Raw genomic sequence first — 21,266 nt, forward strand, 5'->3', positions numbered from 1 at the left:
GCTGAGGGTGACTGACTGTCTCGCAGCAGGACTGACAGTACAAGTGGTGTGGCCAGTGCCCAGCAGTCACCTTGTCCCCTACAAACCTTACCTTGTAGGTTTCAGTGTGTCTCATCGCACTGGACCAGAACCAGAGGTAGCTGAAGAGGAGAAATGCCTCCCATTTTCCTGTCCCTGGCAGAGGCAAAGTGGACAGCGGGGAGCAGCCTCCTTCAGCCATCCCTGGCAGCTGCACTACAGCCTGTGAGCAGCACCTAGAGGGCAACAACACTCGGGAGCAAGAGACAACATTCAGCTCACCCTACATTTCCACTTACACTCTGCCCTTACACACACACACACACACACACACACACACACACACACACACACACTACCCAGGGAGGGACTGATTTTGCAGCTTCTTAATGACAAATATGAGATCGAAATCTGCCATTGTGGGATGCCTCTTGCTCTATCCTGCCCCAAGCAGGATATTCTGCTGCCTTTAAAGTGTAAGCTGACAGAACATGCAGGGAGCTGGTGGTTCTGAGAAGCCACAGAGTTGTTCCTTGTTTCCAGCTGTTTCCTATATTTTAGTAGGTTTAGCAGTACTACAGAGTAACTCAAAGGCTTTGGTCAGATGGTCCACTCCAACTTCTGCCTTGAACAAAGCTAATTTCCAAGACCAGTTTGAGGTAAGCTCTGAATGTCTCCAAAGATAGAGATCACACAGCTTTTTGGGGTCCCTATGCTGGTGTCTGACTGCTCTCATTGGGACTTTTTTTAAACTTGTGTCTAATCAGAATTTCCCTTCTTGCAACTTCTCTGTGCATGTCTGAGAGAAGTCTGGTCCCATCTCTATAGCACCCATTTAGTTAATAGACAAGAGCACCTGAATCTCCCTTAGCCTTTCCTCTGATGACCAAGAAGGTCCCTCAGTCTTTCCCCCTGGTGACATGGTCCAAGCAGCTCCCGACGGTGTCAATGGCTCCCCTGCCAGATTTGTTCCCCTTCTCACTGCTCTGTAGCAGTGAAAAACCCAAACTGGACACAGTATTCCAGATAGAGCCTCCTGAGCACTAAAAGAAGGAAATAATTCCTTCACCTTGCTGACTTCACCCTTACTCAGACAGTAATGGTATGTGGTTGGTGTACATTGCCATAAGTGTGCATCACTGGACAATGCCTTCTTCAGACTCATTTTCCCTAGCACCAGTTACTCCCTTTGCCCTGGAGGAGCTTGTGTGAGTTATAAATAGAAGGGACTGAACAGTCCTGAGCTTCCCTCTGTAAGGCAGGTGGTTTTTGACAGGAACCAGAAATAGCACCTAAGGCCACTGAGCTGAGGGCTGCAGTGGCAGCTGCCTCTCCCAGGAGGAAGTGCTGGAGAAGGAAACACAAGAACCCCTGCTCAAATTTGCCTGCTTCCTGGGGCTCTGAATGCAAAGTAGAGGTGTGCCTCAGTGGCAGCAAGCCTAACCCTTGAGTGCCACCTGGTCTGTGTCACCGCACCCAGGCTGGGGCTGGTGAGCTGTTGGTGAGTGGCTGCACTCAGTGGAGCTGTGCTCTCGGGGGCAGCCAGCCATGGGGACTCAGCTGCCTCTGCCCCAAGGCAGCCTCTGACACTGCACTGAGCAGTGAGGGACAATGGCCACGAGAGTCTCTGCTGGGGGTCCCTGCCCCACTCCAGCCATCTTGGTTCCTTTGGGCCTGGGACATGTCTTGTCCCCTCTCCAGACCTGCAGCACAGTCACCCAGTACTTTTCTATTTAGGATTCTTTCCCTCCCTAAAAGTCAACATGTGCTGCCACATGCAGTTTCTAAGGAAACTGGTGTTTGCTTTGCTTTTGCTATGGTGACGAGTGAAGCACTCTGCTAGATTCAAGTGCCATTTTCTACAAGACTTTCTGAAGTGCCAGGCATGGAGCAGGAGCTGCCCTCCTGTCTGACCAGGCTGATTTTATCTCCAGAGACAGCCAGGGCTCTGCCTCGCTGGGCGGTTTCTCCCATCAAACTGCTAACAGGTGCATTTGAGGAGAAAGCAAAGGCTGCGGCTTACAAAATGGGCATCTTGCTCTCTAAGTAATTAGTCAAGAGCTGAAATAGAAGGCTGTGTTTCCAACATACGTCGCTGTCTGCTGTTTCTCTCTCAGAACAGTCTGTAGTGAGGATCATATGCTTGAGGATAGAGAAATGCTGAAAATTTTTGATGAGATCTCTAATCATGGACAGAAAAGGACTTCAATATCCTCTGGTACTGCTCCTTGCTCAATGCTGTAAAAAACAGTGTTTTCCTGCAAATCATCTCTTTCCTGGTTTTGCCAGTGTGAAGAAGCACACTAGAATCTCGGAGGTTGGGCACCGAGGTGCTGCTCGGTGTCACTTGATCATCCCAGGGCGCCCCTGTAATCCACAAAGCAGGCTGTTCCTGCAGGCATTCTCTTGTTAGCAGCGCTGAACCGCCTCTCTCACTGTTTGTCACATCCTCAGCCCCTACCGGAGCCACCTGGCACTGGTGCCAAGGCCGAAATGAATGAGGCACGCAGGGTCCGAGAGAGACTCCAGCACCCACCTGGTACCCACGGTGCTCTCCAGAGCAGTGGGCCTCGTCCCACCGCGCTAACTCTTGCAAGACTGAAAGCAGCCGCCTCGAAAACAGGGAAGCGGCTGTGTTGAGGGCTCTGGTTCCCCCAAGGGAGCGGAGGCAGCGCCGGCAGGGCGGGTGCGAGGAGCGGAGCCGGCGGCCGCGCTGGCAGCCCGCGGGCGGCTCCTCCTGGCATTCCGCCAGCGGCCGCCGGGCGGCGCCCTTGGCCCGCGGAGCGCCCGCGGGGGAGGGGCTGGTCCTGAGCGGGGGGAGCGCGCTCGGCTCTGACAAAAACCCCACCCCAGGCTGGAAAACCCGCCTCCCAGCCCAGCTTTGGCATTAAAACGATTTATTATTATTATTATTATTATTATTATTATTATTATTATTATTATTATTATTATATGTTGCTAACAATAATAATAACAACCACAACAATAATGTTATTTCATGGCCTTACATGGAACTTCTGTAAAATTTGCGGTTTTGCCACTATTAAATGATTTCTTTGACTCAGTTCCAGCTTAAAAAAAAAAAAAAAAAAAAAAAAACACACACAAAAAGAAAAACCACAAAAAAACCCCAAAAAACCAAAACAAAACACCAAACAAACAAACAAAACCCCACAGGCAACTATAACTTTCCAGCTGAAAAGGAAGCTTATCCACTATGATGTTCTGCTTGTTTTATATAGTAGCACAAAGAGCTTGTCTCTGAACTGGTTTTATTTTAAGCACAGTTTAGTTTGATTTCAACTAGCCTCTTCCTGACTGCACTTCAGCTACTGGAGAGAAATGGTTGCCTGGAGAGGCTGCTGCCCATCTTTGCTCAGGTGTCTGTGGTCAAGGAAGATCAGTCAGCACCCAGAGCCCACAGTGCATATTCCTGGCGCTTCACAAGGCTCCAGGACATGGGCAATTTCTGGGCAGCAAGTGGGTATGCTTCTGTCAGACTGACTGTCCAGGCAGAGTACAGATCACCAGCTCTGCTCCCCATTCTGTGCAGCCTCCCAAATGGAGGCCACCAGCTCCTGGGCTTGCTTAGGTGGGACTATCCAGTCAGAAAGCCAGGAGACCCCAAGTGTCAAAGCCTGTGGTGTCTGGCAACGACATGGACAAATCTATTACACAAAGAATAATCAGGTCTTTTGTCCTTTCTCCTCCTCACCCATCACCACCATCACTACTAGGTACAGAGACTGTGTTGTGGTTCTCCTTTGTTACATGCAGATTTTTGGGTCAAAATCAGCAAATTATTTGTGTGAGATGAGACATCTACAGGGCCAAGATTAAATGCCCAGTTCTTAAGCACAAGTCAGCTCCCAAGCAGATAGATTCACTGATGCAAGGACGTGTGTGCTGAGCCAAGGCATGCTCAATTCTTCAGAGCAGAGGCTGATGGAAGAACTGTGGGACAGTAGTACCACTGCTTCAAATGACCTGAGAACTGTCTACTCAGTTTTTGCAGCATTGCAGTGCCACTGTCCCCCTCTCTGCTACCCTGCTCCTGTCCTAGGAGGACATCGGCTCTACTGCCCGCTGTGCTTTAGGGAACTCTCTGAAAGCCGAGCAAAAGCCTGTCCGTGCGAGGACACGAAATCTGGAGCCGCGTTTCACCTGACATGGGATCCTCAGCAGCCAGGCGGGGGCACTGCGGTATCTGCATCCACCGCGGGCACACGGCTCCGTGCCGCCGAGCCGCCCAGGGCCACCAACATACCCCATGGACCACTTTTAACCTATTCAAAGCCTTCAGGCGAGTTCACACCAGATCAGTCGCTCGTTTCTTGGTGGTGATCACATTTTTCATCCGACATCAGACCGTAGTTCTATATCCAGATTTACCGGGATGTCTAGCCCTGGTTCTGCCTACAAGAGCTTTTTTCCAAATCCTCGGACAAGTGGGGTGGGAGGAGGGCAAAGTCCTCTCTCTGCAAGTTTAATTAGGATTTTTTTCTTTTTCTTTTAATATAATTTGTCTTTATCGTCTGGCAATACTCTCTTAAAGTGGAATCAATTTTATGGAATGAATGAGGAAATGCTGAAAGAAACTGCATGCTCCTTTACAGGATCCCAGAGATGAAACTTTTGCTAGTGTTTTGCCTCATTTCTCTTTCACAGTGCACTCTTCAAATGCAGTCAGCTTTTGGAGCATGCTCTGCCTCCAACTGTGCACACAATGCTCATACTGAAATTAATAGAAGCATAATGGTACATTTGAAGTGAGAACATTGGGGGAATAAAGTTAAATTCTTACAGGTACAATCAAAGGGAAAAGTTTATTTGCCTTTAGCTCTCACCTTAGAGACACTTATGAGTCTAAGTACATGAGGAATCAATTTATGGCTATATGTGTCAGCATAATCCTAAAAAATAAAAAAAGACATGAACTTGGAAATATAAGGATTTTAAAAACATGTCTCCCTTTTAACAGAGATCTGTTACTGAGTTTAATTGCACTGTCTCAACCTCAGTCTTCCCCTGGGGAACAGAGAATTACTTGTGTTTGATGTAATCATCACAATACACTTGGACAAGGTGCTGGTCACCAATTTGCATAGGTGACCTTAGATCTGCTATTCAGAAATTCTGCTGTCTTGTTTTTTATATGTCTTTTGAGTTGCTAAGAGTCCTTCAAAAGGTCTTCCCCATGTTTATCTTTCCATCATGCTAGAATGATAGGGAAATGATGATTCCTACATTCAGGGCAGAAGGTGAAATTTTTACCATACCTAGCTGATTGCTCACCCACACGCCCAGGTGAATTTCTCTGTGTCATTCAGAAAAGAGAATCAAACCCAGGCTGCTTCCAGGCAGGGACTCAAACTACAGGAAGTGGTGGAGTCACCATGCCTGGAAGTGTTAAAAACAAGTAGAGATGGAATTTAATTATATGGCTTAGTGGGTATGGTGGCATTCAAATGAAGGTTGGACTTGATGATCTCAGAGGTCTTTTCCAAGCTATATCACTCTATGATACTGTGCCCTCCTTCCTCTCCCTATAATGGAGAAATGCTCCCACCAACTTCTGGTTTACAGGGCAGAGGGAACCAAACAGGTAGGAAAGCTCTTCTGAGCAGCAGCCTTACTCAGAGGGGATACTACTATCAAGTATAAGGTTTAAGATCCTTTCCTGGAGGAGGATGTCCTTTCACCTAGCACTGCTCATCTGCTTAAACGGAAGCCTCTGTAGGAAGAAATGAGGAGGGTCAAAATATCTGGATGCTCTCAGGGCACAGAGTAAGAGGATGTTTGGTATAGGTCTTCACATTCAGACTGTCCTGTTGTCCCTGGCATTCAATTGCAAACCAAGCACAGAAGTTCAGTTCAGCCCACACTGGCAGCTGGCCTCTAGGATCTCTGTTGACCCTCCACTCCAGCACTGATATTTGGCCTATCCTGCCCTACTAGTTAGATGAAGCAAGTGCAGTTTCCTAGAACAAGCTGTATGCCTGCCACTTCTGCTGTGTAATATCAGCCAGCAGCATCTTGCTGCAGAGATTTCATAAGAGGGAGGAAGTCATGGGTTAGTGGCACTGGGTCAAGGGCTTTTCTGGCTGCAGCTATGCCTGGCTGAAACTCCTGATCCTTGTCTCATGAGCTGGACCAGATTTGCAATCATGAGCTGACATCAGGGGGAATGGGAGCATCTCCCAGTCAGGCAGAATGACCTCCTGTCTCCCTGGGCAGAACAGCTGAGATGCAGCTCCCTGCACCCAAACCATCCATCCTCCCATTACACCGTGGCCTACTCCCTAGTGTCCATCTGTTACCCTGGCCAAGAAGGGGACGAGAAAAGCAGGAGTGGAATGTAATCCTGTCACGTTGTGCTGACAGTGAGCATTCATCCTTTGCAGCTTCCTCTGAGCATCTGTAGCACCGCTTTTCCTGTCTCGGCTCCATCCAGCTCTGCAGGTGAATTCCTGAAAGGGCTGTGAACTAACTGTGCTTTCTAAAGACCTGAAGAATGAGGACATTATTTACTTTGGTTGTCGATGGGCATCAAATGGTGTGAAAGAAATATATGCCTCAACTCCATCACTATCTGAGACCAAAATAGCAGATAAAAGGAGAAAATCTGTGGGAGTTATCATTATATGGAGTTGCCATGGAAATAGCATGAGAGAACTTGGAGGAGAACTGACACACTATGTCTCCAGGAGGGCATAAATCTCCAGCTAGCCTCACTCATTTTTATCACATTAACAGGCAAATTTTTTTTGCTTCAGCAAGAGGTGGGAAAACATCAAAGCACAGTTCTGACATTTTTGTCTATCCCTTGATTTCTCTGATGAAGACCTCCATGACCCCTCAAGAAACAGTAAAGTGAACTCTAATGCTATTGGTAAGTTGCCCTAGAAACCATTTAATAATTTCAGTAAAATGGTAAGAGGGATGTAGTTTTAAGCAGAAAATATTACTGACTTTTGTGAAATCATATAAAAAACCCCTTTATTAAAAGTATACTATTCTAAGAGTTTTTTCAAATAAAAAATTAAGCACTTCATTTAAAAGGCTTTTTAAATGCCAATTTCTAAGGAAAAGCATTACAATTTGAAGGATCTCTTTCAGGTGAAGTTGCTGCCTTGTGCCATTGCACTGTTCTGGGAAGCCTGTTTTATTCTTTTCTCTCAATTGTCAAATCCCTTTTTTAATCTATCTCATCTCCCCGATCAGGACAGGACAGCCAAGTCTGCTCATACGTTACATGCTGAGACTTCCCAAACACAGCTCGGAGGCACGATGTTGTATGGGGTGACATCCTCCTGCTCACAGGCCCAGCCCTCCATCCTGCCCTTCCTGGCAGCCCATGGGTCACTCCTCTGGGGGTCAGTGTCCACTTAGGACTGTCAGTGGCAATCTGACCCAGAGTGAGCCACCACTTGGTTGCTGGCATCCACTGACTACAGGTGTGCAAGTGTGAGTGAACGAAACCACTCTGTTCCCTAACAAAATTGTTGTCCATGCCTGTAAGGCCTCACATTTTGTTCTTCTGTATTATTGCTCCAATTTTGCAAAATGTTTTCCCAGGATATTGGTTTACCTGCCCTACCTTTCACTCTTTCCTAGGGCTTAGGCTGCTACAGATTGTTACTGAGCACCTTTAGAGGCAAGGACATTCAGCCTGCAGCTAGGCTCTCCAGAGGAGAGAATGGGCAGGAAAGCCTGGAGCAGGGCAGCAACAAAGCCTTCATATTTGTACTTGCTCCCTTTCAGCAGAGCCTGAAAGTGGAAAAGGAAAGATGACCAGGACCCTCCAACAAAGCCGTATCCTCCCCACCCACCAGGTCCAATGCATCAGCCCTGCCTGAGTACTGCAAGGGCAAGTGAGTTGAAAGGAAGCAGAATAACAAGAGAGGAAGACCAAGAGCATGGTCCCCAAATGCTCCTCTAAGAGTCAATTCAAGTTATGTTCCAGCTGTTGACCCAGTTATTTCTCAGAGCACCATCTCATCAACTGAATTTGTACCATATTTGTGACTCCACTTGCAAAACCTGGAACCCCAAGAGATATGAAGGCCTACATTTTGAAAACCAGAATAGCTAAAGCCATGGAATTAATTTATGTGGGGTGACAACTTTGGGCCAAGCTTCTTCTTTGGTTTATAGCTATTACATTTTTCATAATGGCAGCAATTTCAAGTTTTTTCCCTAAAGCTGTCTTAAAGAAAGGAAGAATGTAGGGGTGAAGGGAGGAAGGTCTCTGTTGACACCTGCATTTTTAAGAAAAACACAATTACCTAAGAACAAAACTTGTGTTAAGTTCCTGTTGATTGTTTTGTCTCTTTGCTCAGCATCGATTTAATATAAAATTATACACATAATTTTATAAATGCTATTTATAAAGCTGTGGATACATATTATGCATATTTTGTGCCAAAATGAATCCATTTTTACCCCTATGAAATGACAAGTCCCAAACACTGAATAATTCCACAGGGGCTATTTTTAAGGCACTTGGTGGTGCATTTGTTGCTGAGTAGCATCTCTCTGTCTATAACCATGGGAATAGACACCATTTTTAGCTTCTCATAATTCAGGAGCTGGAATCAGTCCAGAAGAGTTTGCCACAACAATTTGAAACACTATTTATGATAAACGAATTTGTGGATTATGGGATCAAACATTTCAGAAAACAATTGTGCTTACCTTCACATCAGGACTGTCTGGGGAGCTCGTATTCATCCCCTTGCTACATCTCCAGGAGCACAGGAACTGCAGTCCCAGGGAAACTGTGAGGGTGGCAGTTCTCAGGATATTTTCTTCATCTCCCAGGGGTGCTTGGTTGTACCTTGCTGCTTTTAGCAGAATTATCTGGAAGCAGGTGTCTTCAGTATTGCTTCAGGATCATTATTTTCATTTGTTTCTTTTCAAGGAAAGGGAAAACATCCAAAGCCTTTTCAAATGTTACTGCCCTAGCACCAGGAGTGGGAGTAACTTGAAAGGTGAAACAAAAATCCCTGTCTGTATCTGCAGTTTTTTTGCTACATTATGTGCATTCTGGGCTTCCATTCAAAATAAACAAAATTTTAAAGGCCAAAAAATAAATCATATGCTTCAGAAATAAGCCTGCATTTTTCTCTCTTATTCAGAAATAGCATCATCATGATGAAAAATAGATGATCTCCTGTTGCCTGTGAACAAACCAGCTCTGTGGAGTGCTGTCTCCAGCCAAATGACTCCCCTGGCTCAAGATCTGGCCTTTATTCCTGGATTCAGAGAGGTGTCCTGTGCAGTTATTCAGAAGCTGATAAAAACCACACCTGCCCCTGAGAGGCCAAGTGGGGAAGAGGGCACTGCCTACCCCACGTGTGAGCAGTGCCACTGCCATGCCCAGTGAGATGGGAGAGGTGTGGCATGAAGCTACACAGGGGTCAACACATGGGCAGATTAATAAATACACCTGCGAGGAGCAAAACCACACCTGGGCACCCTGTGTGCTTGAAACTGCACCCATTTTTCCCACCTCTATTTGCTCCAGGACCTGTTACCCCATTTGGATCAAAACCTGCAGGACTGCTTTTATCATTTTGAAATCAGCTGGGCAGGTTTCCAACTGGAAGGTGTTTTAGACCAGGTTCCCAAGACGCAGTATGTAATAAAATTGTCATTTCTGTTTCCCTCCCTGCCTTGGGACAGGGAGGAATGCTCAGAACAGTCTCAGCTGCACTTTGTGCCTCAGGATTTTGCCCCTCCAGGGAAGGAGTGCCAAAGATGTCCTCAGAGGAAAAGCATTGCTTTCCACAAAGGCATACACCCAAATCTTGTGCAAAGCAGATGGTAACACAGCAGGAGGGGAGTCGGGCAGGGAATTTCCAGGGACATCTTTGCTCCCTAGGTGCTGCTGTAGGGAGGAGATGTAGTTTGTCTCAAGGCAGGGCTGGAGAAGCTGGGAGGAATCTCTGGGGACTTGTCAGTCTTCCTGCCAGCAAGGCAAAGGGCTGGTGCAGGAGGCACGGGGCACCAGAGACACTGCGTTCAACCAACCCACCCTCACACCGCCCTCCCCTCAGGCAGCACAGCCAAGGCACCAACCTTCTCCTTCCTACACCTCCACAGGATTTCTTCTTCCCCTCCAGCCTGGGTTTCCCACACACAGGGATCGGCGTGCAGGTGCCTCATGGTTTAACCCCAGCCAGCAGTGAAGCACCGCACGGCTGCTCGCTGATTCGCCCACCCTCGAGGGATCGGCAACAGAAGCAGAAGAACAAAAGTGAGAAAACTCGTGGGTTGAGATAGAGACAATTTAATAGGTAAAGCAAAAGCCTTGTATGCAAATAAAGCAAACCAAGGAATTAGTTCACCACTTGCCATGGGCAAGTAGGAGTTTCAGGACACCAGGACACCAGGGCCCCATCGCATGGAACAGTTCCTCGGCAAGAAAAATGACACCACTCTGAACATCCCCCCTGCCTTCTTCTCCTCACTTTATATGCTGTGTGGCCCCATATGGAATGGAATATCAGCTGGGGTTAGTTGTCCCAGCTCTCACCCCTCCCAGATCCTTGTGCACTCCTAGCCTACTTGCAACAAGAAAAAGAAGAGGCCTTGGCTCTGTGTAAGTACTGCTCAGCAATAGCAAAAACATCTTGTAATATAAACACTGTTTTCAGCACAAATCCAAAGCACAGCCCCACACCAGCTACTATGAAGAAAATTAACTGTATTCCAGCCAAAACAGACACAAAGTGGAAGCAAGGTACCGGAAACGGAGAGGCAATCATCTGGGGTAATTACCCCAAAGAAACACCACTGCAGTAACCATTCCCTTCAAAGTACCCAGACTAAATAATACTTCAGTTCATGAAAGATAATTCAATGAGCCAGCACATGTTGATTTTGAAAGAAGTTCCTTCACAAAGCTGAGTCATAAAGAAGACTGAGAAGGATTATAATCAGTGTTTAAATAGCCTAGAAAGATCTACCAGCAAGGGAGTGCCCAAAATTTTCATGCTGTACACTATCTTTTATTTCAATGTTTGCTTTAAGTAAAAGGCTTCATTTATTTCATTTGTCTGGGTACAATGCATTTCAAATTTCAGATCTCCTCTTACTCACAGCAACATTCAATTCTGTCGATCTTGTACTTCACAAGTTGTGTGGGAAGGTGTCTGAACTTTTTGTCTAATCAGAGAATTCACTTCAATTGGTTTTTTTGGACTCCAATTAGGAAAGGCCTTAAATTAAACACTAGGGATATAAGAAAAAAATGAATAAGATTGGAAAACACTGGAAAAAATACTCAAGAATAGTTGCCATAGCAATCCTTCTCTGCTTTCATGTGCTGCAGAAGACACGTCCCAAACACAAGCATCTCTCAGAACCCAACTAATTTCCAAGCCCAGGCATGGGCAGGGTGGGTGGTGCCATTGCCCACATGGCACAGGCTGGGCTCTGCTGCCCCACCACAAGGAGTCCCAGAGCTGGGTCCCACTGCCAGGGTCACATTGCACATCTAAGGTAATTCAAGTCACAATGCAGATCAGGGTGCTGCAGCACGTGGTATATTGCAGGATGTGGTTTCTGGGATCTTTCACTTCCACTGGCACTTTGAAAATCTACACTTTAGATTCAGGCTTCTCAACCCAGTCTTCTCATAGGGACTGCACAGGAGATACTTCTGAGACTTCTTGGGACCTTGGGCCACTGATCAGTCAGACTTCACACTTAGTCTAAGAACAGTGCAGCTCCTTTCATCCCAGTTACTCAAATTTCTCTTCCTGGGGGTGGGCAGCAGTGAGGGGTATGGGAATGGCATGCACCCAACTCCCACCAAGGTATAGGGTCTGGATGTAGAATTAAGCAGACAGAGTCTCAGGAATGAAGCAGCATTTGCACTGACCCATCTTCTGCAGCAACTCCCACAGAGGACTAGAAAAAAAGCATCTGCCGTGGCTGAAACTTGTCTTGTGCAACCGATTCTGCTGAGAGCAAAGCAGAGATTATGAATGAGCTGACAAAACCAGCCTGCTGTTGGCATAGGCACCAAGCAGAGACAGAGTAGCTATGCTGGAAGTGTTTCATCCATTACTGTCAGAGAAGTCACTTTTACCACTGATCCCGCTCTAATAAATCATGTTGCCAAGCAGTTTTATAGAGGCGTTATACATCCAAAGCTACTTATGGTCCTGTTAAAAGAGATGCATTTCTTTTTTAGCTCAGGGTGGCTGAAATGCTGTCACAGAAGAAAGAGAGCTGCTGCTCAGAGTGCTATTCTAAAAGAAGTATTATTGTAATTAAATAGGGAGGGACGACGTGAGCTAGGAGCCACAATCTTCCTCCTCTGACCCATCGCCTTGGGGCAGCATTGCAAAACCGAAAATTGGTGACCATAAGCACAATAGCTGCTCACACACTCTTTGCCATGGGGATTGATGAAAATGGGGAAATAATAATGTTACTTCCTCATTCACCATAGATCACCCATCCCCTCAAAGTGACTGGAGTATTATAAGTCTGGCAAGATGTATATGGACAACTTAACCAATTAGCTCTTTTACAAAGGCTGTCACCTTCTTAACGCAGTGTTAGATATATTAAGGCATGTGTCTACACAGTAAATTATTCTTTTCTGAAGGTAACAAAGTTCTCATTCTAGCAGTCTTAAAACTTGAGTCTGCAAATGTTCACCCCTGTGGCTTCATTTGCTCTAGTGAGTTATTCAGTGACTACAGAAGCCAAACAATAGATCAAAGTAGCTGGTCTACATGCACACTACATATACATACATTTATACCCATATGCACCTACATATATATATATATATATATATATAAATATATAGGGTTTGCTACAGTTACTATCAGCAGGAAAATTCCTTACTCACAAGTGGAGTAGCTTAGGAAGGTATATCCAGCACAGCTAAACCTACATGGCACGTGTATAATTCCCAGACAAATTATGTTTTTAAATTTGGTTCTGTTTAAACGCAGCCCTTCCATTGGCCAGTCCTATCGCCACCATACCACTGCTTCGCCTAGCACAGAGAGGGACCTACCCAGCTGCTGCTAATAAGCAGCAAGGGCACTCCTGTCTCTGGGAGGCAGAGATAATTCCCACTTGCCTGCTGAGCCTGCCAGCCCAGCAGGCGGCACAGGCCACTGTGGGGCTGTTCCACTGCCCTGACAAGGGAGGCACTGGGAAAGGAGCCTCGAGCAGCAATGCAGGTGGTGCACAAACCCACCACGTCCAAACAACCCAGCAAGGCGACCTCCAGCAGCGCTGAGGGGCCTCAGCACGGAGAAATATTCACCTTTCAGTTTCCCAACACTGTCTTCTTAAACCAACACACAAGAGGCAATGTCATGGTGCCCTGCCAAACAACTGAAAAGCACCAAAATATCTCAATTCCATCATTCACTGGAGAAAGAAAAAGACCTTGCACAGGCACAGAAGAGAAGCAAGGAGGTGTCTAGGCAATCTGCTGCACTCTAATCTCTCAGAGATACTGCAGGGGATGGAGAAAAATTTCTTTGTTTTAACATCAATTCAGGAGTCAATTGCATGTAACAGTGTCTGTGGCCATGCTGGCCTTGGTTCAAAATCCAGAATGCACCTCTGACTTCTGGCCCCAGCACAAAGAGGTGGCTGGAAATCCTCCAATGTCAACAACGACTCTGGCTGTCCAAAAAAACATTCACTTCCAGTGACAGAGGCATATCAAAAAGCTGCCTAAGGAGCAGAGACAGCCTGCTGGAAACCCTCAAAGATGTTTCTATCTTTCCATAAACAAGGACAAAAGGTTGCCATGGATACTAACTTTACATTATTTCTAGAAAGCAACCTGACAAATGCATGAGATAAAAATCTACCTGGGTCCACCAAGCACAGTAACAAAAATCCCTGGGCCACATTGTACTAGAGATAGGGAAATATTTAGAGGAGGTCTGAGACCACAGTTGCACTGTTCCTGTAATCTTGTCTCAGGTGTCCACTACTGTCCATCAAAGGGACAGGGCACCAAGCTAGATGGACTTCAATAGGACAAAATGTCAAACATTTCTGGATCATAGATCATGTTGAAAATCAGTCACCAGTATTTATCTGAACATTAATGTGTTCACTGCCTGTGAACCCCAACCACAGGAACACATAATTTTCCTCAGCTAAGTGGGCCCCTTGTTTCTACATTAACACAAATACATCACTTAAAGCCTCTCAATGGCTGGAACAAATGAAGGAGATTATTTAATCAGCTCCTGTCTCTCACAGATAATGCAGGGCCACACCAGGATACCCAAAATAGTGATTTATTGGAAAAAGCATTATGACTATTTATAAATGCTGTGACACAATTAGTACTCCAAACAGAAAGATAAACTAGCAACCTACGGTCTAGCAAATCAACTACTCCCACTGAGCTCACAAAGTCAGCGATCAGAACAGAAGTTGTAAATCAAAATATTATTTATTTATTTATTTATTTATTTCAAAACTGTAGAAAATGCAGACAAAACACAGGCATCTTTGTGTGTACAGAAAAGGCAATTCAGTTTGCTTAAGGCTTTGACATTATTAAACAATGTTTATGAAATTCTATCCTGCCTGCCTGGCACAAAAGGCCAGTAGCAGGGCTGCACAGGCAGAGCCTACAGATGTTTACTCTCACTGTTGGGTCTGAAGCTCTCACTCTCTGTTCAGAGGGTATGCACTTTATAAAAGAACCCCACTGTGCTGCTGAGCTGTGCAGCTCTGTTTATATCAGGTTTATTACTGGTATCCCTAACATCTGAGATTTCACAACATAAATTTTGAGAAATTTCAAGGTTTTGATCATTGAAGGACATTCACCACAGGTTGCCAGACTGTATCCACACAAGCTCCAAAACGAACCTGGGAAGGCATAAAACTGTACAATACTGTGCTCCTCCATTCCTCTCCCAACAGGCTAAAATAATATGGACATGAATGGTCCCTTTGGATTCAAGTACAAGCTTAAAAGGGCATTTGCTGCTTCAAAAATTCCTTCAAATGCCTAATTTTTTGTTTGTCCTGATTTTTCTTTTTATTCTTCTTCCCCTGCACTGCAATCACTAACCACAGCCAATAGCTTTTCTCTGTCGTTGTTTGGTTTTTTGCTTTAATTGAATGATATCTGCTCTTTTTACCCATCCTGAACTAGCTGCTCTTGCACACAGGTGACTGAAACTCTCATGAATTTCACAGCAAAGCTCTTATTTGGCTCAGCAAGACAAAAAAAGAAAGCATATCAAAACCTCAGGTTTTCTCCTTTTCCTGCTGAGATTTGTTCTCAGAAAGCAGGCACACGTGCAACAGCTTGAGAGCCAGAAGCCACAATGCCATCTGACAAATGTCTCTTTCAGCTCCAGGGGAAAATGGCTTTTGGAAAGCACCTGAACTATGGGGCTCTTAACGACCAGAGGAGCACACCTCTTTTAGTGCAGGTAACGCTTTATACACACCCAGTAGCAGGGTATGTGAGTGTTCCTACTGGGGGCATTCTGCTGTGTCCTTGACAGAGCCAACAGCTAAAATGCTGGTTTGATGACTGACATTTCAACATTGCCACTCTTCCTGAAACATGACCCACACTTGGTATTGTATTTGAAGTTTCCAAAAGGCTACTCATTATTTGACCCAAGTCCCTGTTTTCCAGAACAGACATATTTTCCTTTTACTCCTCTAAAGAAAACAGCTGGTCTCAGTAGCCCTTCAAAAACTGACACCTTTTAAGGGAAGTCTTTTAGATTGGCACCCATGGTAGTTTCACCATATTTTCATCATTCTTCATATGCACCCTCAGATCACAAGTAATAAGCATCTGCTTTCTTCCCAGCCATGCATTTCTCTAATTCAGTTAGATAACCACACATATTTCTGCTTTGGCCCTTGCATAGGCTAGTTTTGAAAAAATGTTAACACAAAAGTAATAGGTGAGGAAACAATCTTCAGGTCTCCAGGTCACATTGTCCAGCTGCTAGCTGAGATGAAGACACAGCACAAAGCAAAACATCTCTCCTCAAACAAAAGAAAGCTGCAAACAGAATCTGGATCTTTCTCTGAATGGCATTTCTCAGACAGACAACAGAAGCGTTGATCTTCTGCACACTCTGTATCAATGTAAAGGATGTTTATTTTCTCTATGCTGTGTTAGCAGTAATGCCCGTGTCTCTTTAGATAGTTTGTGGAATGGCAAAGATAAAAGCAGCATTTTACAGTTACAGCAAACTGAAGGAGATAAAAAAGTCTCTGCATGCACTTTTGTCATGTTCTTTTGCCCATCTCAGGTGAGACTAATAGTCTGCCTACACTTGGATGTGTCTCCTGTCAGGCACCAGTCAATTAAGTACTTTTGGCTTTCTCAGCGCTGAACTCTGGAAGCACAAAGGAGATCAAAACAAGCCACAGAGAGACCAGGAGAGTCTGTGTAGCTGAGGACATGGTCTGGAATGAAGGAGTGGGACCATCAGGAGGGTCAGCAAGTGTTCTTCTAAAATTACTTTTATGGTCCATAAAAGACTAAGGCATAGGCATGGGAAAAGGTTTTTTGCCTCTGTCGAATTCTTAGTTTATTTTAAAGAGGACAGGGACATAGTGTGGGGAGGTTATCAGAGCGAGGCAGCACCACGAGGAGCCAGATGTTCACTCCTTCACAAACCAGACCTCATTGCAGCGTCCGTAAGGCTTCATAGGGGGGTCATAACCATTGCACAGGTAGAAATCCTTGCGGTATGCAGCATCACTCCCCAGAGCAGCCTTCAGCTTGGCAGCATAGCTCACATAATCTGCCTCTTTGGCATAGCCACCAAACTGCCTGCAAAGAAACCAGAGAGGTGTTGAGCAGTCCTGGAAAAGCAAAGAAGGAAAAAAGCGAGAACAATAAATAGCCATAGTATATTTAGACATGCATTTTGATCCAGGCCCTGCCAACATGCACTGATGCGTGCAGTGTTCATTGTGAAGCAGCACGCTTCATCTGGGACAGCTGAAGTCTAATGGGTGGCACAGCCAAGGTGCAGTCATCCACTGGGAGGCCCCAAAGGGATCCCCCCAAACAGCCCTATGTATGTCAGCCAGCAGAATGGCCCTGCCCTGTGAATCAGCACCATATCAGAAAAACAACTTTCTAAAATACAAGGTTATCTCCAAGTCAGCTCGGCCCACAGTCCCCACCAATGCTGCCAACAACCATGTTCACTGTGGTGTGAACAACCGTCTGCTGGAAAGATCATTTAGGAAAGCCAAGCTCTAGCTAGCCCAAGAAAAAGGGGAGGTAGGAACACACAATTGGCAATTACAGAACACAATGCCATTTAAAAGCAGTGGACTGAATTGGGTCTGGTTTATGTCAACCTCCCACAAACAGGAATTGTTTCCACATCAGCCTGCACCTCACCATTCTCCCTTAGGGCTGATATTTGAGACAAAACAGGCTGATATTGCAGAAATGGCCCACACCCAGAGTAAAGGCCAAGCAGCAGCTGGAGGCAAGAAAGAAGTCTGTTAGAGTCAGCCAAAATAGTCCAAGCAAGTAACCAGGGGAACCTCCAAAGGGTAAAGACAAGGTGAAGAGCTTATTGCTATTGTGATGCTAGTTTGAGTCCAGGCTGTAGGTCAACACCCCAAGACATTCAAAGGGGACTTGAAGCAATGCAGAGGCTGCTTGTTTCTATGGTGGAGTCTGGTATGAGTCCATCTGAATGAGGCTTCAGTGGACAGTTTGTGAACTGCACCACAGAACATTCTTAATTACTATGAACAATTTGGAACCCAGAGAGTGGGAAAAACAATGGAGTCATACAATAGAAATGGCACTGTATCTTTTAAAGCTAGCTTCCACGCTTGTTTACCCAGTGGAAAAAATCCATAGTCCACATCAGTGCAGCATGACCAGGGGTAAGAAGTGACATAAAACCTGTCTTCAGTCTAGACATACTCCTCCATCTCCTTCAGCCACATACACCCCTTGTACAGCAAGTCACCTGGTAAAACAAATACTGCTTATCAGAGCACCTTAAAGACCCCATCACTTGAGATTGGAGATCCCCGGATGCATTCCTTACGTGGAATAAATGGTCATCCCCTGTCTTTCTTCAATCTTAATGCTTTCATCGGTAGGACATGGAGGGCTCTCTTGAAACTGGCTTGGGATCCGCAGAGATACTTTCACCTTCTGCTGAAAGGAGCCATCTTCAGCAGGAAAAGCAGTGATGGAGACAGGAGCAGTCATGCCCATTCCAACCCCTGAAACAGACACACAGACATTACTAAAGAAGTCTAGGGTCTCAGGAACTCAAAAAATTAACAGGGAATTTACAAAAGCTAGTTTTAGTTTTGGAAATCTCCTCATATGAACGAAGTCCTTGTCAGGACAGAGCTCCTCTGGGGAAGCAGAACAGCCATCAGGCTTCTGCTTGGGCCAAGCTCTTTCTCCACACCAGAAGCCTGGGAAATAAGTGTCCCAACTGACCTCTGGAATATTTTTTTACTAATGGTGCTGCTTTTGTGGTTCTATGAGACACTCTGTTCTTCTGACAAATGAGCTGCAGGACAGCAGGGTCTGTAGCTCCAGGGCAGGCCAGCAGAACATATAAATCTTCATCAGCATTTAAATCAATACTATCTGCACCTAGTCATGAGCCCACAGCCAATACTGGGTGACAGGAGCTTTCTCTTAAAACCTTCCAAAAGCTTCCAGACATCCTACAATTTCCAGTGCTCCAAACCTCAGTGCTGTTATGGCTTTCAGTAGGATTATCCATGTTTTCCACACTCCAGGAACAGCATGTTTTTTTTCTACTCATTATCACCACAAAGTACCATATAGCAATCAAGACCAGTTTTCTTTACTCTTCTTGCAGCAGTAGGGAACCTCTAAGCCTCATGATCAGGAGCATAAAAACAGTTAAGAACAAGTCATCTTTCTCATTTATTTTCCTTTGATGTCATACCTGTGTTTGTGTCACATATTATAGAAGGCACCCTTTCTACTACAGCAACAGCATTCAACATCTTTCCAAAAATGTTACTGCAAATACCATTTCCTACTGCATCCACCTCCTACTCCTATAGAGACTACACTAGTCCCTTTACTAGATGCTGGAGAAAGATGTTCAATATAATGTATATGCCTCAGACCTACTCTGTAGTCTTCTCCTGCTATGAATGGTTAAAATGCGCACACTTTAGTAAGATAAGAATAAGAAGCAATCACCTGGAAGCACTGCCATAAAACATTAAAATATACCATTAAAAAGGAAGCTTACTGTTCATTACCCTTTCATGAATAAAAATAGCCAGATAAAATATCAAGGTCGTAACTGTTATTTCACTGCCCACAAGGGCACATAACAGAACTGAAGTGTCCCAGATACCCTGGATTTCATCAGCTACTGCTGACCCAGGGAGCTGTGACAGATACATGTCTGCCTGTCCTCATGTTATCCCAGGTGCAAGGTAACTCATTCCTGTTTAAACAAATAATTTTTGACATTTCATCCGAAAACAGAGACAGGTTATAAGTGGACTCATAGCATGAGTTGGCTTGGCACAACTTAACCTGTTGCAAATTTACTTTTACCAGTGAGGGGCCATCCCCATCAAAGATCTCCAGCGCCAGGAGCCACAAGCCAGGCGGCCTGCAGTGTCATTGCCTCCATCCAGCCTGCTTTCACCAAGCCTGAACCACAAACACGCGCCGAGCCCCGCGGGGCAGGCAGCATCTCTCACCCTTGTCGTTGCTTCCTCCGACGTACTTGAGCAGCTTGACCGCCCCTTCCTTCGTGGCTTCATCGAACGGCTTCCCCACCAGCTCCACCACCGCGAACTTCCCGCCCTCGCACGCCCTCTCCTCGTAGCTGACCTGGTCCTGGGGAAGGAGATGGAGATGGAGGCGCTGCCAGGAGGAACGCGCTGCCCGGCGGCGATCCCCGCTTGCCCTCGCAGCGCCTTAGCGCAGAACCGCCCGCCCCGGCACAGACCTTCTCGCCCTTGCTCAGCAGGCGGTAGGGCCATGCCTCCACCCTGCTGAGCAGCGAGTTCTTCACCATGCCCAGCATGATGCCGCGGCTCAGCTCTGCCCCGCCGGGCTCGGCTCTGCCCCCGTCGGCTCGGCTCGGCCCCGCTCGGGGAGGGGGAGGGCCGGAGCCGCCCCGCCCGCAGCGCGGCCCCAGCGCCCGGGGCGCGCCCCAGCCGCCGGCGCCGCGGGGCCGGGGCCGTGCGGGGGCGCCGGGAGCGGCGGGAGCGCGGGATGGGAGCGGCGGGAGCGCGGGATGGGAGCGGCGGTCCCGGAGGGTGAAGTGCAGAGGGCGCCGAGAAGTGTGAGGAGTCATGAAGTGCGGGACGAGATGGTACTCATCTCTGGGAGACAGGAAAAATGAGAGGGGATATGAAAGGAATGAAATACAGGAAAGGGGAAGTACTGGCAGAGTGTGGCATGCATAGTTTGGAAGGGCACCATGGTCCTAGCATTGCAAAATCATAACCTCTTGTTTTTTCGGTCTTTTGTGGTTTTTTGTTTTGTTTTGTTTTGTTTTAATAAACAGAACTAAAGGGGAGCATAGTTGTTTTTTTAAGGAGGTAGTCAGTGTCATTGGTTATTGTAAGCTTTAGGTGAAGGGTGGATTTTAGAAGTTCCTAATGATACTTGATCTCCCTCCACTGACCACCCAACTGATCACCTCTGTTTAAAAGTTCTGTCCAGATCCTTTCCCAGAAATACTTGTAAATGAACTCAGCAGAGAGCTTAGATGGCTTTTGTAGCTGGATACATTTATATGCACAGAAGACTTTGAACCTTGTGACAACTGTTTTTTGGTTGTATAAGCCATGTCTAAGGACAAGTGCCAGCTAGAGGAAGTGCCTTACGCAGGATTTTTTAAGAAGAGGTTAGCAGAAGCAGAAATCAAATACCAGTCCCTGGGAATCAATCGCATGGGTCAGGCCAGCTTCCCCAGGCAGATAGGATAGAGGCATCTCAAGTTGCTCAGCTGGACTGCTGCCTCCTCAAATAGAAGGTGAACAGTGCAGAAGTAGGCTGGCACATAACCTTCCTACACTCTTTAAAGAGCAAAGAATAAAATTATAAGATAAATAGGACACTAAAACTTTTCCATCTAGAGAGAGGGTCATACAAAGAGGTTAAAGAAGCTGGCTGTTATCATCTGATCAAACAGGCTGCATTCAGGGAGCTGGGCTGGAGCCTGGCATAGGCTTTCACAGAGTGAATGACAAGGGCTGCT

The 21,266-nt window shown here is 46.1% G+C and overlaps 1 protein-coding gene and 1 long non-coding RNA gene across 2 annotated transcripts in view; both read right to left on the reverse strand.

Moving 5' to 3' along the window:
* LOC110483098 (uncharacterized) overlaps nucleotides 1–9,334 on the reverse strand; it is a 35,153-nt gene extending 25,819 nt beyond the window's left edge. Inside the window, exon 1 of the long non-coding RNA XR_002467510.3 lies at nucleotides 8,716–9,334. This is a non-coding gene — a long non-coding RNA (uncharacterized LOC110483098). The remainder of the gene's footprint in view (nucleotides 1–8,715) is intronic.
* A 4,965-nt stretch (nucleotides 9,335–14,299) lies between these two features.
* Nucleotides 14,300–20,154, reverse strand: HEBP1 (heme binding protein 1). Its single transcript, XM_021552690.3, has 4 exons — nucleotides 20,007–20,154; nucleotides 19,756–19,894; nucleotides 18,090–18,270; nucleotides 14,300–16,840 (listed from the first exon to the last, which is right to left on the reverse strand). The coding sequence occupies exons 1-4, from the start codon at nucleotides 20,082–20,084 to the stop codon at nucleotides 16,669–16,671; spliced, it is 570 nt and encodes a 189-aa protein (XP_021408365.2). The 5' UTR covers nucleotides 20,085–20,154; the 3' UTR covers nucleotides 14,300–16,668.
* Between the last annotated feature and the right edge of the window lie 1,112 nt (nucleotides 20,155–21,266).

This window comes from Lonchura striata, chromosome 5 (assembly GCF_046129695.1).
Source record: "Lonchura striata isolate bLonStr1 chromosome 5, bLonStr1.mat, whole genome shotgun sequence".
In the NCBI taxonomy this organism is placed as follows: domain Eukaryota; kingdom Metazoa; phylum Chordata; class Aves; order Passeriformes; family Estrildidae; genus Lonchura; species Lonchura striata.